Source organism: Columba livia, chromosome 1 (genome assembly GCF_036013475.1).
Source record: "Columba livia isolate bColLiv1 breed racing homer chromosome 1, bColLiv1.pat.W.v2, whole genome shotgun sequence".
Classification (NCBI taxonomy): Eukaryota; Metazoa; Chordata; class Aves; order Columbiformes; family Columbidae; genus Columba; species Columba livia.
Window position 1 is genome coordinate 198,261,920 of NC_088602.1, and position 15,994 is coordinate 198,277,913.

Below are 15,994 nucleotides of genomic sequence, written 5' to 3' on the forward strand. Positions count from 1 at the left end.
TTTTAAATGCAGTGGAAAAAGGAGTAATTGTTTGGGAAATCATTTACCCTCTAGCAACTTGTGTATTCCAGCAAGCTTTCTTTCCTGATACCCTCCTAATAGTGTTTTCAACTAAAAGATATTTGGACAAGAAGAAATAGCCTCATGTTGTGCCAGCGGAGGTTTAGATTGGATATTAGGAAACATTTCTTCATGGAAAGGATTGTCAAGCATTGGAACAGGCTGCCTAGGGAGGTGGTGGAGTCACCATCCCTGGAGGCGTTTAAAAGACGTGTAAATTAGGTTCTTAGGGACATGGTTTAGTGCCAGTGTTAGGGTAATGGTTGGACTCAGTGATCTTGAGGGTCTCTTCCAACCAAAATGATTCTATGATTCTGTGGTTCTATGAATAATGGTCAGTTCAGCTGTGTTCCAAGATCACAGTTAATCATATCGCTATGGTAACTTCAGTGGTTGTATTGGCGGCTTCATTGCTTTAGAATGGTTTGTGCACCTCTAAGTAGATGTGACGTGCCAAAGAATATTTGAAGGTATTAGAAAGAGTGCATTTATTGCTTTCAGGTAGTTGCCAGTATGAAATATGTGTGAAAATGTTGATGATAAGAGATGTGGTTTAATTTAGACTTTTTCCCACATGCTATTTTTTTCTCCAAATTTTTTGCCCCATATGAGGAAGACCGATATTCGTAAAATATTGCAAGTGCATCTCCCTCACTGAGATACTCCGAACTTCTCTGTTTTGTGGAAACAGTGGGGATTTTGGTCATGTACTGATTTACTGTGGTTATAAATGCAGAATAAAACCCCAGTTGAACAGCAGTGTATAATTTGCTCTTTTGTGGCAAATCTCCATTAAGCTTATATTTTCTTAGGAATAATTATGATACCTCTGTGTTACAGAGCATAGCTGCTGTGCTTTCAAAAATAACAACAACCAATATTGCTGCATTGATTGTTGGATTAACGTGCATCGTTCTGTTGTTGATTGGCAAGGAGATCAATCTCCGATTTAAGAAGAAGCTCCCAGTTCCTATTCCTATGGAAATCATTGTGGTAAGCCAGCTGTGAAATTCTATAGCTAAATTATATAACTATTCTAAAGCTGTAGAAACTATCTTATTTTCTATCAAGTCTTATTGAGCTTTAGAGTAACTTCTGTTGAACACAATTCATTTGAGGCTTGATCCATTTGAAGGTTTGGATACTCATAAGGTTAGGGACTGATGTGCCCAAGTTTTAGGCATCTAGTCCCAAAGAAGAATTGAAAACCCAGTGAAACATCCACAGTCCACCATGGCATTTGGTAGGCAGAGATTTGTTGTCAAACCCACCCTATCCTGGAGTTTTGGCATCTGAATGATTCTCTGTGAGTTGTGCCTCTGAGTGGCATTTCCCACATGGGGTGCAGGAGCTCAGAACCTCCTCCTGAAGGAAGGAATTTAATTAAATTAATTTTTAATTAAATAAATTTAATTTTAAATTTAATTTCCCAATAAGTTTTAATATGCAGTCATGGAAAGAAGAGCAGGAACCAGTGGGACTTAATACTTAACCTTCCTTTCTCCATTTCTGGGATGGATAACTGACTGCAGCATTGACTATTTTGAATTACTACTCTAAAATACCTGGATAAAGCAGACTATCTTAATACCTACTAAGCCCACATCTCAGATAACTTTTCGTCTTTAAAAGTGGTTGGATTTAAAAATGAGTTCTTAGATAACTAGAACTTTAAACAACCTGCAGTGGGGGTTGAACATAATAGAGGGAAAATCATGATACTTTCTCCTTTTTATCTGCTTCTTTATCCCCCAACTCTTAAAAAAACGATTGATAAATAAATGTAATCCCTTGTGTGTATTATTCATAATGAGCTAACTTTTATTAGTTCTTCTGATGGCTCTATGTCTTTCTAGCTGATGTTTACAAATGTGTCTGTGGATTTTTAGGTAATTATTGGCACAGGAGTTTCAGCTGGAATGAATCTGAGTGAGTCATACAGTGTCAATGTTGTTGGGAATATTCCTAAAGGGTAGGGATAATATATTCTTATTCAAACTATATCTTTTGTGTATGGCATGTAGCTTTTGTTTTAGTAAATTGTAAATATTTATTTCATCTCCAAGGTTACGTGCACCAGCAGTTCCAGAGATGCAGCTCATCCCCGCAGTATTCGTGGATGCAATTGCAATAGCAATAGTTGGATTTTCAATGGCTGTATCAATGGCCAAGATCTTTGCCCTTAAACATGGTTATACCATTGATGGGAATCAGGTAAAAAGTATTAGGTTTGCTTTGTTGGAAATAATCAGTAACACCTTTGTTACATTCTTGAAGTAGGGTATTGGACAAAAATGAGTGTTTCTTTTGTAGTAGAATCAGGTCAGATTTTTGACAGCCTACACGTTTAAATGCCAGGAATTATTTTAAGTTCTTCTTCTGGCTGTGTTTTAATAACCAGTTTAATGTTTAGCTTGATTTTGGGAAACTTGCTTCTTTAAACTTGGACATATGCATGAATATTAACTGTTGGGAAAGACGTTACATCAGCTGTCCTGATGGGAAGTTACTTTGTCCGCTGTCTGTCATAGAGTGAAGTACAGAGTTCCCATGTGATAAACACAGTGACTTTTGTTGAGCAACTGTTATCTAAGGTTTAGAAATTCCAATTATGTTTTATAATTTCTTTTTATTCTCACCTATTGCAAATAGGCAACTTGTCATTTTCTGGGGCAGCAATTGGCCCAATCCATAGTTCGCATTTTGATCGTGATTTGAGGGACAAAGGCTGTGGTTAGGGACTCTCTAAAACTAAAATGATATTTCATCCTCACCTACTCTGCCCTTTCTGTGCAATTTAGAATCAATATTGCAATTGGATTATTGTTTGATGTCATTGTGCTGTCAAGGGAGACAGAGAGTTTATATTCTGTAATGCATTTCCTGGAGCAGGCATCTGACACAGCACAGATCAGCTGTTCCCCCTTCCTCGGAGAGGATGTTTTACATCTGGTCAGATGAATCTCATCCTTCATATCATTGTTTTCTGTTACCCAAAGAGAGAAGATGATAAATCTGTAGCTGCATGAATGGAATCAGTGCTATTTACATTAGTTAAAGTGTAATCATCACTGACCTCAGTTAAGCTTCTAAATCTTTTTCCTCAGGAGGTGCCAAATGCTGCTTCACCTGGCTGTGAAATTATAGAACTCCTTGTCACCTGCTGCAGTGCATGTTTAAGTGAATTAAAACAAGAATTGTAAGAATTGAGAACTACAGCAAACATGTAACTCCATCACCTCAGATACAAATAGCAGGATGCAGAGTAATCTGGGGAGGCCTCATTATAAGCAAATACTTTCTTTAGGCATCAGAGACACTACTGGGGCAGACAGAGCTCTGATCTCACTCATGATAACAATTCTTATGTGGCACCTTCCTGATGAAACAGTGGACATGTGTTGGTTTTTTCATGTACAGCAATGGATTACCGCCCATGGAAGCACAGCCAAGGCTGTTCTTAGTTCTAATAGTACTAAACAGATAGTTCAGAGTGGGAAGCAGAGAACAGTGCTTATGAGAAACTGTTTCCCATGTCTATTCAGTGCTAAAATTCAAGTTATCCACAAGTTGAAGAAATCCTCAAAACAAGCAATGCTGTCATTCACTTTAGTTTTCAGTGTGACTTGTTAGAGTAACATTAAGGATAGGAAATGTCTTGAACACTTCATCAGATACTTTATTTGCAACGTGCCTCAACTTGTGCATGTGTGAGAATCACAAGTATAAGCTACAATACAGCTGTTTGTTCTCTGCAATAAGGTTACTAGAAAGCACTGTAAATAGGATGCGGTTATTAGTATATATGGACAGCTCCAGCTTTGTTCAGCTAAGTATAACTGCCTTTTATTTTGCTCTGCTGTTTAATGCAGGAACTTATTGCCTTGGGAATATGCAACTCTGTGGGGTCATTTTTCCAAAGCTTTCCAGTCACTTGTTCAATGTCTCGGAGTCTTGTTCAGGAAAGCACTGGTGGGAAAACTCAGGTACGTAAACCCAAATGTTGAGCCAAACAACATGTGCTTTTTGGAGCTCCAAAGCTGAAGTCTGAGGCTTCTCTAGATTGCCAGAGTTCTCTGGCTGGGCCAGAAGGAATAACTGGAACTTCTCACGTGCAAATCCAGGTTGGACATAAGAGCAGACTGCACGACAGTCAAAGTGAGCAGCAGGGATCAAAAGCCAGTTGAACCTCCTAGCCGTGTAGAAAGCACAAGAGGGGGCAGCTAATGAGTAATATTGCCCTTTGGGAACAACTTCTTAATATTCTCACGTTGTTTCTTGCTTCTTTTGTTCAGATTGCAGGGGCACTCTCCTCAATTATGGTTCTGTTGGTAATTGTGGCTATTGGATACCTCTTTGAACCGCTTCCACAGGTAAGGGAGCTTTGCCTTGTAGCCATTGCATTGTCAGGGTCAAGAGGCCAGCGAGTATCACTTAAAATAGAGATAGTGGGATTATTAGTTAGCAAACACAGGCCTTGCTCCTGAAACCTTTAAATTTTGTATGCATTTTTGCTGCCAGTTAGACTAGAAATTAATAATTTTTTGAAGGATCTAGCATGTTTTGTTGTTGTTTTTAATATTGGACATTCTGGACTCTCTCTTTAGAACATTAAAATGATACCATCAAACAATTTCCCTTTGCAGCATAGGAATTTTGGGAAGAGGTTAAAAAGTGACGTTCTTTTAAAATAACAGCTCAGCTGGGAACGGGTTGGGTCTAGGTGATGGCTCAGCATAATGAGTTGGTTTTGCTGCAGTTTTACTTATTTGTATAAAAATATATTTATGTGAATAAATATATTCTCACTTAAAAAGAAAAAAACCTTGGTTCTTGGGCATGCATAGGATGATACACAACTCCTGGGGTTTTTTATAGGAGATGTACCATGGTTTACACCGATGTGACACTTGCAGGAAATGTTGCTGTGTATTGTAGATAAACTTGAATTTGAGATTATAGCATAGCTGCTTCAAGCACTACAGGCATTGTAATTGCACGGAGCTCAGGACTATGTGATTTCTCTTGCCAGGAAGGAGTAAATCAAGCTGTACTGACTCTTGCTTGCCATTTCTGCAGCTCCAGTAAAAAGATAACTCCACTGAACTACCTAAAAAGTTATTTTATTAAGTGGAAGGTCTATTCAGTAGACTTATGTCAGTTCTGCAAAGCACAGAAATATGGTTATTTGTGATGCTTTGGAGTTCTTGTTTGGTATTGGGTTTATTTTGCCTCTGAAAATTGTATTTGTGTAATATTCCTAGACAGTGCTAGCTGCAATCGTAATGGTGAACCTGAAAGGAATGTTTAAACAGTTTGGAGACATCATGCACTTCTGGAGAACCAGTAAGATTGAACTGGTGAGCAATACACAGCTCGGTATATATATTTTACTGCATTAAATTTGTTTTTTCTCTTCTTCCTAACTCCCAAAACAGGACAGAAACTTATTAAAGAGTTACAAGTTGATGTTGCATTGCAGGTGAATGTAAGACATGGAGGTGTAAGTACCATAGGAGGGCGGTCTGTTGCAGACAACAGTGTTTTTGTTTTCTTCAATAATCTTTAGCTCAGGTCAGAAGTAGTTTGGTTGCAGTAAAAGCAAAGCTTTTCCGGTGTTGCTATAGGAACTGCACTGAAGGCTGTGGGAATGTCTGAGAAGAATTTGAAATACAGGGTAACAAACACAACTATTTTCCATATTTTAAGACAAACTGAAGACATGTATGGAGAAGGCCAGAACTGAGAGAATATTGGTGGGAACAATTTGGTGGCATTTTTCTCCTGGATTAACTGGCTCATTGAAGTAAGAAAGAGCTGCTTGCGGGCCTTGCATATCACAGAATCACAGAGTGGCTGGGGTTGGAAAGGGCCTCTGGAGATCATCTAGTCCAACCCACCTGCTAAAGCAGGTTCACCCAGAGCAGATCACACAGGAATGTGTCCAGGGGGGTTTGAATGTCTCCAGAGGAGGAGACTCCACAACCTCTCTGGGCAGCCTGTTCCAGGGCTTGGGCACCCTCAAAGTAAAGAAGCTTCTCCTCATGTTCAGATGGAACCTCCTGTGCTTCAGTCTGTGCCCATTGCCCCTCATCCTGTCACTGGGCACCACTGAAAGGAGTCTGGTCCCATCCTCTTGACACCCACCCTTGAGATATTTATAAACATTGATGAGATCCCCTCTCAGCCTTCTCTTCTCCAGGCTGAACAGACCCAATTCTCTCAGTCGCTGCTCATAAGAAAGATGTGTCAGACCCCTCATCATCTTCATAGCACACCGCTGGACTCCCTCCTGTAATTCTTGTCCTTCTTAAACTGGGGGACTATATCTATATCTGTTATCCTAAAGTATTTGGAGTGTGATGGTAACACAGGATTCCTGTGAGAACAGGACTTAAGATGTTAGTTAGTATGTGACCATGTGTCAGATGTTATGTTAATGCACCTTGAGTTTTTATGCCCTTCTGAAAGGTTAAGGCAATTACAGTGCTATCATGATGGATTACATCATAGTCTATTCATGAACACAAGTGATACACAGGTTTGAGGCTGACTTATAGTATTGTTTTTGCTGTGACACAAAAGGATGCATAATAATTCAGAGCTTTTCTTTGTTTTAGGCCATCTGGTTGGTAGCTTTTGTGGCTTCTCTTTTCCTGGGACTAGACTATGGTTTGCTTACTGCAGTAGCGTTTGCAATGATAACCGTTATTTACAGAACACAAAGGTCAGATTTCTTCTTTATCAAAATTAGTGTTTGCTACGTGGTTTTGTTTATTTAGAGGGTGCAAATAAGTAAAGACCGTTCCTCCCTCTTCAACTGCATGCAGCATAGAATCTGCTTTGTTCGCATTTTACCTTTCTGAGAACAAAATTTCTAGAGGGCATGAAATTTGCAATGTCAATAACAAGCAGAAGATTTTAGATTTCTCATATTGGTTAATCTTCTTGTTTATTTTTTTTAATACCTGGAGTTCAGAACTTCAAATCTGCTTGATGTTAGTTTTGGTAAATGATTACATTTTGTGTGCACTAACTGTCACAGTGAAGCAGAAGTTAGTCAGGTTATCACTGGATGAATGGTTAGGTATTTTATAAGTTCTAATTCATAATAAAATTGTGCCTGCCCTTGTGGTTTTTCAGATCACTTCTCCTCTCTCCCCATTCAAAGTGACAAAGTGTTTACCGTGAAGCTTTCCAGGTCTACCGCAAAATGCTTTCTTGCATGTGTGGATAGGACTGTTATATGAGGCTTCTAGGCTCAATGTCTGGGATATTTAGGTGGAAAATTTATAGAAGTGTTTGTTTCAGTCTGCATTGGAATGAAACCAAATTCTGACATTTCTGCTCTAGATAAATAAGAGTATTTTTCTGCCATCTCTATACGGTTTTGTTCTTGCAAAGAGAATAGTAATGTACTTTGCTGTCACACTGCTCGTGAGTTGGGAATGTTCACCTTCTCAGGCAGTGTCCTGGGAGCAGAGCAGCTCTTGGAGATTGCAAGTTTTCTGCCATTAAGAGTTTCCATATTTGCAAGACAGTCAATGGAGTTGCACCAGTTCACACCAAAGAGAATTTGTTCTGTACCGTTGCCTGCTTTGGCCCATGCTTTTCAGAAAATGACAAGATTACTGTGCTAAGCTTCTAAATTGCTTTTGCATTGACAGAAGCAAACTTGTCACCAAATGGTCCCTTTATTATGTTCCTTCCCTAAACTGCACACTGCATTTGACCATGTTTAGATAAAGCTGTACCAGACGGGCACTGCAGAATCACTATTTAAAATAAGTTTCAATTTGTATTGAACACTCGCTTTTCCACTTTGTAAGTGATGATACTGAAACATTTGCTTCTATTTCTCTTTAGCCCTCAATACAGAATTCTTGGTCAGATTCCTGACACTGACATCTACTGTGGTGTGGAAGAGTATGAAGAGGTAGGACTGTTTTCTTCTGCATTGGACAGGTTTATGTAGTGGAGCAAAGGTGACTGTGGCAATTTGCAACTTAGCCCTACCATACCACACAAATAGTGCTGTCTGCCTGGCATTCACCTGTGTTGAAGGGAAAGAAAACAGATTTTATTTTAGTAGTAAAAGCTATTTTGTTCAAAATGCTCGCTTTTGTCCTGCATGTCCTTTCAAGTAGGAAGTGATCAAGAGTAACCTTCATACCAGTTCCATTGGACCAGCTTGTAGACAATGGTGAGGTTTATACGACTAGCGCTGCTGAACTGCTGTGTGCACAGCTGCGTACAAGGGCACCTGCTGTACCTGTGTGGTAGGATTGTGTGAAGTCCGCGAACCCAGGATCCAAACCGATCCATTCTTCAGAATTGTACAAGCTGTTCAAAACAGCATCTCCCTGCCTCCACCCATCCCCTGCTCACTAAATACACCACCAATGCCACAATTGCTTGCCATGCATGGTGCTTCTTAGGAATGCCATTTTGTTCAACCAAAAGCTGGTGAAAGCAGCACACTTTGTCAATATAGTGGATATAAACATGCTGTATTTATTCACAAACAGCAACTGCAGTTTTCTGCACTCTCTGCCATGTTCTCAGAGATGCTGTTGTGAAGGCCACATCCCCCCTGTAAAAACCTATGAGAGAAGAGGATGGTGACATCCAAAAACATTCCCTAACCAGCAGCTCTGCTTTGAGTATGATACAAAACAAAAGTATATGTGAGCATGTTTACAGCTGCGTGCGAAGAACGGGAGACTCCATTTCTGTGACGCTGAATGCAGTTGGCTTTTCCTCCTCCCGGATGAAGACGGGGTTGGCAGCAGATGGCAGGCGGGGTCTCTGCTGCTGCCACGGCATTTGCCTGTCAAATGTCAAGAGTGCAGCCTGGGTAGAGGTGACTTCATAGAAGTAAAGAAGTTATATTGAGACCCGTCTGAAGGCCTGTTTAAAAGATTTGAAAGGCTCCTCTCTTTAGTGCCAGAGGAGAAAAGAGAGAAAAAGAGAAAGAAAAACATAAGTCATCATGCCTGTAGAAAGGGAGGCTAAAAGGAGGCATTCCTAGATCTGTGTGATTTCCCCATGGTAAGACCAGTTGCAGATAGCAACATCAGAGAACTGCAAATATTTAATTCCTTTTTATGGCTGTACATTTCGTTGTTGTAAAGGAGAAATGTTACATGGTATTGACTATGTGCAGTATTATCCTGGGAATCTTTGACTGGCTTTGCTCATGGCAGTGCCAGCCTTCTGTGTTTGACACATGCCAAAAGCCATTCAGGACTGCCTGCTGGGCTGCATGTTCATGTGTCTTGTGATCACACAGGTGCTTTTCATCTAGTGCAGGCAACACTTAACCGTGCACCTCCAATATTCTTTTTCTTAGGCTAAAGAATATCCTGGAATAAAAATATTTCAAGCTAATGCATCACTGTATTTTGCCAATAGTGAGTCGTATGCAAGTGCACTGAAGAAAAAGGTGAGTAAAGCAAATTATTTAGCATCTGTGTCTTGAAAATTCAAACTGGCTTCTGAAACGTGCTGATCTTTCAGCCCCTTTAGTGTAGCCCCTAGCATAGTGTTTCGCAGCTTGTGGCTCCTGGTGAGGAGTGAAATATGAGAAGGTGACTCTCCAGCCAAGTGCAAATCATCTTAGGAAGCAACAACATGGTGGGAGGGAATAGACAAAGTGTAACTTAATACTGACTGCTTGTGAATGGGGAGTCTGGTGGTTGTGCAGTACAAACTGGTCAAACACATTTTTTTCAGAAGGAAATAAGTAGTTTATGAACTGAACACAAAATGTCTGTGAGTAGAAGCTTCCTTCTTGGGTGACAGACTTTATTGGAGTGTGAGATGGTAGAATACTGTGGGCATTTAATGCCTCTCATGAGCAACATACCACCCGCATGCAGAGTGTACCTCACCTCCTGCCTACCCCGTGTTTCCCTGGGCGGGAGCTGAGGGCAGAACTGCCTGAGCCAGTAGCAATTGCACCCTTACTAACTTCTGAACAATTTTTCTGTAGCTCCCATGACGAGTGTTACACAGAACAGGTGGGTGGTAATTATCTTCACAAAGCAAGAGGTATTAGCGATTTATGTCCAAATGCACCTCTCTCCACTTTGCTCTCTGCACTCGAATCAGAATTCAGTTGAAACGTCGCACTCTCTGATTTCAAGAAAAGAATGTGATGCATCTCTTCCTCATCTTAACACAGTGCTTGCCAAGATTATTCCTTCTTACTTTATACTGTTCTCACCCCCACCAAGGGAAGCTGAACAATGCAGGCTTGTTTTAAATTTATTCATCCTTTCTTCTCATGGCAGACTGGACTGGACCCCTGTGCCATATTAGCAGCGAGGAGAAAAGCCCAGAAGAGGCACGCCAGGGAGATAAAGGAGGCAAATAAACTCCGAAAGAAAGCTGTTTTGAAACTAGTGAATACTCCGGTAAATATTTACCTCTGCTTTATCAGCTAACATGCTATTTCTGGTGTTACCCATGGTTGTTTGAACAAGGTGCAGAGTGCTACTGGGGCAGGGAGGCTTTGGGAGCAAGCACTGCACAGCGTGGACAGGCTGCTGAGGAAACAGCATGTGGATCGGAGCCCTGCAGCTGGATCGGATAATTGTGTTGAACCTTGCTTACACTCAGGCAGCACGCAGCAGAGCAGAGCCTTTCCACGCCGTCAGACTGCTCAGCGGTGGTGTTGGCAGAAATCGGAGGGACCCTATCTCTGCCTTTCCCCACATACTTGGAATAATTGGGCAGAAATAGGATATAATAGAATTAATTCAAATTAGCAGCCCCTGTAATAAAAAGGTGCCATCCGCACTGCTGATCCTGGCGTGGTTAAGTGAGGCAGGTATTATACATTGAGAAGAGTCCTTCGAAACGTGCTTGCGCATTTGTGCATGTTTAAATTCACCCCCATGGCGGGAGCTGGTGTGTCCTTTTTACCATGGGGAACCAACGAAATGCTGAACATAAGAGCCCGATAGCTATTGCTTCTTTTGGCTATATAGGTCTTGACAGGATCAGCAGGGATAAAGCAAGGAAATGGGGTAAAAACGCAGGAACAGGTGTCAGTGTTTGAAGAAAGTGGGTGATTCGCTCCGGAGATAACAGCTTTAAGCTGCTCGCATGTGACTGGAATTCTGGGCATAAGAGAATAAACCTTGATACACATAAACTATGGAAAGTATGTGTGCACGTAAAGCCAGTTTCTGTGATGGTCAGGAGCTGTACACCTTGTGAAGGCTGACAGAACAGATCAGTATGGGGAGGAAGGGGATCTACACTGAAAAAATATTGGCTGTCATTAACATTTACTTATCTTCTCTCCCAGACTAATGACGTGGAAGCAACTGTAAAACATGAAATAGCAAACGATGAGCTACCCATAAATGGAAACTTTGCAGATGCTAGTGTAGAAGACACGTCTCCTGATGAGCATGAACGTTTTGTGGACTCCAAACCAAACATCCACTCTTTAATTCTGGATTTCACCCCGGTGAACTTTGTGGATTCAGTTGGAGCAAAAACATTAAAATCAGTAAGTAGGGCTTTTTTCCCCAGAAACAAACCCATAGAAAGCTTGTGAGATACCGAAGAGGGAACCTGTCTGCCTGAGATACAAAGGCAGCTCAAATACAGTCTAGTTTCTCACCTAATTGCAGTTTTAATTCTGTAGCTCTGTAAGTTTCAGCTGAATCCTGGAGAGTGTGGCCTGTGCAGCTGTCACAGTCATTGGCGTGGCCCTCCCACAACTGCCACATGTACAATGTCGTACCTGCGGTTAACTCCAGTTTAACTCTGTTGCAGATTATAAAAGAATACAAAGAAGTTGGTGTCTCTGTCTGTATTGCCAGCTGCAGTGGTGAGTTGAGATTTTTATTGTGAGCTTTATAGGAGAGACTGTGTTTTATCTCTTTTCCTCTGGCTCCAAATTCTCTGCTGCCAGGTGTCTCAGTAGTACCAGCACTCACTTCACATAAAACTGGATTACAGTTGGATTTGAGGAACAGCAAGCCCATATGCGCTGGATCCTTCACTGCAGTGAAAATAGAGCACTGATGTAATGAGCTCTGTGGGGACTAGATCCTGCTCCCATTTACTCCAGCTGGCAACTCGTAAATGCCACACTGAACTTTGTACCTTGAAATTGTTGTAATGCAGTAAGGAGAAAGGCCTGCAATGTTCCAAGTTTCTGATATTTGGAATTGCAGCATTTGTGCCAAGAAAAGGCCTCTGTGTGTGTCTGGATGAGAGAATTACCTGTTTGGAGTAGAAGTAGCATGTGATCCACCTGGCTGTTTTAAATATTTTAAGTAATAACAAGACAACAAGCTGTCGTTTTCTTCCTGGGATATTATTGTCTTCCATCTTTGTACTTTGTTCATGCACTGATGGCATGTTTGATTTTTATTTTGCAGGCCCTGTTATGAATGAGCTGACAAGACTGAAGTTTTTCGATAACACTGCAACGAGAGAGTTGCTCTTTCACAGTATTCATGATGCCGTCCTCGCTTGCCAAGTGAAAGACAGACAGGAGGCCAGTTTCACAGACCGACTGTGACCTCTGAAGAGGCACCGAGCAGAACGGAAGCCAGATTTATGCTGATGGAGACTCTTTCTGAATATTTAATTTGCACAGTTTGAAGAGAAGCCTAAGGCTATTTGTATCTACGGGTATAGGGTGGTGCTTATTTTCTGTAGGAAAAGCGGATAAGGAACTGGAAGCCTTCATGCTCTTGAATTTCTTCCTTCAGTCAGGGTGTAGCTTTCCAAGCACAAAATTATGCAAGACAAGAAAATTCAGTGTACTATGCTACAATCGGAACCTGATAGACAAGGTGACATTCCTATTCCTATTGAGAAAATGGGCACTTTAACCCACTGTGAGGTGGGATCCTGCAGGAATAACTGTTCTGCAACTGCAATGCACTGTACCAGTGTCTTGAAGGAACTTTCTAAGATGGCTTGTAAAGCCTGATGTCAACATCTGCATACAACAGATTTATATAAATTATAATAATCTGCAAGCTGGATTAATGAATTCACACTGGTGGCATCAAGCTGCTACTCTTTCTAAACTTGGATGGTACAGTTATTTTTTTAACTATATAACCTGTCTCAATGATACTCAGCCCTTCATTGCCTGGACATTTTCACTCTAAACAATTAGAAACTCATTGTTTAATTATTACATTATCAGTACGGTACTTTCAGTGCCAGAACCTAGTTATGCCTTCTTGAAAATAACACAGCTAATTTTAAACTAAAACTAGCTTAGCTTCCAAATTTGAAGACAAAATTGGGTAAAGGCAGGAGTGAAGCCTGCTAAAATTAAATTAGGAACTGATGCCCTATCTGCCGTCTTTTAAGCTGGAATAAAACTGTAGACAAGGTCTAAAGTCTCAGCGGTCCAAAACCAAAAGATAAGTTCTTTTGTGTTGCCCAAGCAGTCTTCCTGCCAGCAGTGCTGTTCCTGCCTCAGCTTCTAAGTGCTTTGCAAAATAGATTTCAGTAGAACTCAAAAACCTTACATGTTGGGTTTCTTAAAAGAAACAATAGCGTGAGGGTTTTTGTTGTCTTTACAACCTGGCCGCTGTGGCACCGCTTGACTTCAGGTGTGAGATGAGAAACATGGAAAGGTAATTCAGCAAAAGAAAGAAATCATCAGTGCCTGTATTTCCCTAACAACAATCGCTATGATTCTGAGCAGAGGTAGGAACCTACAGGTGTCTCTGTAGGTTATTTTGAGGCACAGGGGCAGTGAAATGCCAGTGATGTTTCTTTTAACGCCCTCAAATCACAGGTCCTGTGCGTAAAGGAATTCAAACGACTTCCTCTCTCTGAATGCGGAACTTAGTGCTTTCATTTTGCTTCCAGCTCTGTTGCTTCAGGTGAATCAAGTTTCCCAAGAACCGGGCACAGCCGGGGAAGAGGTTTTCTTTCCTCAGACTCCCCTGCCAATAGGGATAGGAAGCTTTCTGCATCAGAAATTACTGCTTAGCTGGAGTTTACAGGGTGAATTGGATGCATGTTAACACATTGAGCATGTTTATTTATACAACTTTTGGTACATTTTATAATATTAACTAGTTCCACAAGACTTTGTATCTATATACAGTATATTTTTCTACTTTCCAGCTTGTCGCAGCTTCAGTTTTTAACTATGTAGTCTCTTCAGTTCATGTCAAAATCCTGTCAACTTCTAAAATAAAGTGATGGTCATGTCTTAACATTTTCCACTTTGTCTTGGTGACTGTGTGTGGGACAAGCCAAGGTCCCCAGATGCACGTGTGTGTTGCTGGGAGGGGTCACCACCTCCATGCCATCTTCCCTGCTGCTCAGATCCCAGCTGCCCCACCACATCGAGCCCTCTCCAGGGCACGCCTCGCAGTGATGCAGTTAACACTGCATGATGCAATTAATGCTGCAATTCCCATCGTGGCAGCAGCTGGAATGCAGGACTGGAAGCCTGAGGCCAAGAGGGTCCAAGGCCCCTGTAGATCCCAGCCTGTGCAGCCCCTTCGGGCTGGTGACTCAGCCGGTGACATAAAACCCGGTGGCTCTGGACTCGTCTCCTGTGCTTTGCTGCCCCCAGCTGAAGCTTCCAGCTCCCAGCCCGAGTTACCTGCTCAGAAGTGACCCGACCGCCTCTTCCCTACACAGATTAGCAGACTGCGAGCTAAACAGGGAAACCCTGCCTTAGATTAAACCAGCCCACATCCTTGAACTCGTAACAGGGCTCATCTCTCCCCCCTCTCCAGTTTGTCTGCGCTGACAGGGTGGTGCCCCCATCCCTCGCAGCTGGAGCCCCAGCACAGCAAACGTCACTGTGTCTCCTAAATCTGGTTTGGTGTTAAGATACCTCTTAATAATCAGAGTAATATTCCTCTCCCTTTTTTTTTTTTTTTTCCAGGAGTACTGATGATAATTCAGGATACGTGGTAGGACCCAAACTCTTTTTACCTACTGCACTTACCCTTCTTAAGTAAAACGTACGCTTAATTTCAAGTGCTGCATTAGGTAAACAGACACAACTCTGTCAGTGCTGCTTTCTGAATCATGTCCCTCTCAGGCTTGAAATGAAAAGCAAGTGTTTTGTCCCACCAATAAACTTGTATCCCTCCCAAAAATATTCTTACCAAAATCACACATAACCACTAAGACCAGCTTTTCAAAGCAAATAAGGGCAAAACCATGGGGTTGCTTCTTACAACACTGACACCGGCCAACGCCTGACAGAGTGCAGGTCCCGTGTGCAGGGTCCCTGGTGCACACGCTTCCTCTTTCAGAAAAAATAAAGTGGCTTCACAAGCTGAGCTTGACGAATTGATGTCAGTTGTTTCAAAATAAGGCCTGATAAAACTTTTCTCACCTCCAAGACAAAGCTGTTCCCAAAAGCATTTTTTCCCTCAGGTATTTCTTCAAGCTCTGTTCCCCCTTCTCCCTGCCCCAGCTTTAATGCAACACTTCTTTTAAAAAATAAAAGGCAGGGCTGTTGCTTTACCTTGATGCAGCTCTGTAGGCATCTCTTGATGAATGAAGATGATCCCTTTGCCTGCTGATGTCAACTACCAGCTCCTGCCCCGCTCCTGGAGCACCGGGACCCCACCAGAGTCAGCATCTTGGACAATACCATGTACTGCAGTCCTACCTGGTGGGCTGGGTCTGAGCTCAAACCTTTTTAGAATAAGAATGGGAGAAAGGAATCTTCCTTCCCTCAGCACTATGAAATGACTCTTTCTTCTTCCTACCTCTTGACCCAATGCGTAACTATTTCATAAAAAACCAAAGAATCTCAACCAACGGGATGTAAAGGGTGACTAAGATTTAAAGTTTGGATTACACAGGTATCTGGTTCTAGGCTGTGTTATCAGCCTTTTGCTGAGATTTTTTTTCTGCAGCAGCAATGCCGCACTAGCGTAGAACACACTCATAATGACCTCGCACC

General features: G+C 41.7%; 1 protein-coding gene across 2 annotated transcripts in view; it reads left to right on the forward strand.

Moving 5' to 3' along the window:
• Window positions 1-14,281, forward strand: part of SLC26A5 (solute carrier family 26 member 5) — a 35,018-nt gene extending 20,737 nt beyond the window's left edge. The window contains exons 7-19 of one of the 2 annotated variants that reach the window (XM_065049136.1): window positions 901-1,053; window positions 1,950-2,032; window positions 2,127-2,274; window positions 3,933-4,046; window positions 4,356-4,433; window positions 5,325-5,420; window positions 6,681-6,787; window positions 7,927-7,996; window positions 9,413-9,505; window positions 10,356-10,478; window positions 11,378-11,584; window positions 11,854-11,908; window positions 12,465-14,281. In XM_065049136.1, coding sequence (XP_064905208.1) covers window positions 901-1,053; window positions 1,950-2,032; window positions 2,127-2,274; window positions 3,933-4,046; window positions 4,356-4,433; window positions 5,325-5,420; window positions 6,681-6,787; window positions 7,927-7,996; window positions 9,413-9,505; window positions 10,356-10,478; window positions 11,378-11,584; window positions 11,854-11,908; window positions 12,465-12,607 — 1,470 coding nt within the window. In that variant the 3' untranslated portion in view covers window positions 12,608-14,281. The remainder of the gene's footprint in view (window positions 1-900; window positions 1,054-1,949; window positions 2,033-2,126; window positions 2,275-3,932; window positions 4,047-4,355; window positions 4,434-5,324; window positions 5,421-6,680; window positions 6,788-7,926; window positions 7,997-9,412; window positions 9,506-10,355; window positions 10,479-11,377; window positions 11,585-11,853; window positions 11,909-12,464) is intronic. The other variant, XR_010469624.1, reaches the window with a different exon arrangement.
• The last annotated feature ends 1,713 nt before the right edge of the window (window positions 14,282-15,994 follow it).